The following is a 2,221-nucleotide window of genomic DNA, read 5'->3' on the forward strand; positions in this document are numbered from 1 at the left end:
TTTCTCGAACAAACAGGACAGATTACGCGCACGTCCGTCCTATCCATCCTCCCACATTATGATTGGCATCTGGGACATTCCTGAATTCCAACAGCTTTTCTCGGGAAATTCATCGCAATTTTTGTCTCAAATTTCTTTGTTTCTTTTGTTGTAAGAACTGCTAACTTATTTACTGTGTAGAATTTCCAAATTCGACCACAATAAGATGGATCCATATGCGGGCATCTAAACTCGTTTTTTCCACTTGGGAGTAGACTTCTGCAGTAAGCTGTGAGTGGTTCAGATCATGTGTTACGTACGTCATATGAATTTGTATTATGCATGCTTTTCCGGTGGAAATTGTTACTTCACAATGCATTCGTAATAGCACGAAACAAATATTTCATATGTATTAAATAATGTTTTTTTTTATCATAAAAAAGATCCTGCCCAGAAATTATATCCAAGTAAGATTAATTATAACATGAATAGGTAAATTGAACTTGACTTCTGAATAATTTTGTATGCAAGAGAAACAAATAAAAAAAATGTAAAATTTTGTAGTTGACGAACAACATACTTGATTGAATAGAAACTATAGATTAAGTAATCATGGTTACAGTATAGAGCTTTGCTCACAATACAACACGTGCATTTATTGTTAAAGACATTTCTGAATGTCTTAATTTAGTGATAGTTCATAAATTGATTGTGAGATGAGTCAAATTTTTGTTAGTAAATATGATCATTTTAGTACAGAATAATTGTGTATCTATTGTCTTCCAACAAAAATGCCGATCCCACTTTACTCACAGAGCAATATAGGGAGTTGGATTTGTGCTTGAAACAGTTTCATCAATTCAAGACGTTCCGATATTTTCAGGCTTTTAAATGAATTTGTGTTGATTAATGATAGACTATAATTGTGTCTATTTAATTTTTCCAACTTTGTTAAGAGACCAACATATTGTTTTGATTATGACTGAAATATAACCTGTTATACGTCCCAAGTATTGAAAACCGGACATGTTCAAACTTTTAAACTTGTTTGGTGCAAGTCTGTGTGTATTGTGAAACAGCCTTTTAGTGATTGATCGTTATTCGTGTTATTCATTTTCTATACAAAATAATAGTCTGGTTGATAATTTTGTCATTGGTAATCGTACCATATCATCTTATTTTCTTCTATAGATAGATATTCTGTATTTACTTAGTCAATTTATCAATATAATTACTTTTCTTAACATTATTACGAATACTTATATACATAAGTTTTGAGGAAAACGATTTTATTCATAGAAAAATATTTGTTTATTGCTTATTAATGTTTTTTTTTTATTTTGGTTTAATCTGTTTTTTGCATTGCGTGATACAACTCTATACATAAGCTCATTGAAAAATTTTAGAAAAAAAATATGAATTAAAAGTTTCATTTTCATGCGCGACCTCAAGGCATCTTTGCCCTCAGTACATCCTTGTCATTATCTAATGTTATCATATCGGGTTCAGAGGTCAGCTCAACATCAGAACCATACACTGTTAAAGGAAGGGAAAGATCCTCATTGGTATCCATGGTATCCGGGTCAACAATTTCTACTGTTCCTGTGTCAGTTTAATTGGTTTGTCCTTGTTGACCAGACCACCCTACGTAACCAAAGAACTAAAACAAGATTCCCTTCATCTTGAATTGTATAGTCCGATAGAAATTGCTCCTTCCTATTCTCGTCAGTATCTCGGAGTTCCTTACCTAAATTAAAATAAAAATATACTATTTATACATGTTATAATATCTAGAAATATGAGAAACAACGATAATATTTCGAATTGTTAGCAACAGGAAACCAATTTAGTTTGAACAATACTTGTTTAGATTGACAGTCTAGAAATTGGAAGATGTGATATAATTGTCGAAGATACAATAACGACTCCACCAGATACCAATTATCGGAGAAATAGTCAACAGTAGTCTTCAAACCTTTCAATAATTAACAATATCCATACCATTTAGTAAACTATGAAATGCAGTATTGAACTGCTGTTCTAAATTCATAAATCGATTGAGAAAAAAAAACAAAAAACTAATCCGGGTTACAAACTCAAACTGGAAGAAACACATCAAATATAATAGGAGAACTACGTCACAGCAGATCTCGAAACACTAAAATATGACACACACATAAACGAACTTTAATGTAACAATGGCTATGTTCCTAACTTGGTCAAGGACATTTAGAGAAATAGA

At 31.6% G+C, this 2,221-nt stretch overlaps 1 protein-coding gene across 1 annotated transcript; it reads right to left on the bottom strand.

Annotated features, from left to right (window-relative positions):
* LOC134727500 (uncharacterized) lies at positions 1-1,720 on the bottom strand. Its single transcript, XM_063591880.1, has 2 exons — positions 1,430-1,720; positions 1-284 (listed from the first exon to the last, which is right to left on the bottom strand). The coding sequence occupies exons 1-2, from the start codon at positions 1,550-1,552 to the stop codon at positions 57-59; spliced, it is 351 nt and encodes a 116-aa protein (XP_063447950.1). The 5' UTR covers positions 1,553-1,720; the 3' UTR covers positions 1-56.
* Positions 1,721-2,221: the final 501 nt, after the last annotated feature.

Source organism: Mytilus trossulus, chromosome 8 (assembly GCF_036588685.1).
Source record: "Mytilus trossulus isolate FHL-02 chromosome 8, PNRI_Mtr1.1.1.hap1, whole genome shotgun sequence".
NCBI lineage: Eukaryota > Metazoa > Mollusca > Bivalvia > Mytilida > Mytilidae > Mytilus > Mytilus trossulus.

Coding starts and splice junctions, on each gene's coding strand:
- LOC134727500 (XM_063591880.1), bottom strand. CDS start 1,552: ATGGATACCAATGAGGATCTTTCCCTTCCTTTAACAGTGTATGGTTCT. Junction 285..1,429: donor TACTGAGGGCAAAGATGCCT/TGAGGTCGCGCA, acceptor CGTAACACATGA/TCTGAACCACTCACAGCTTA.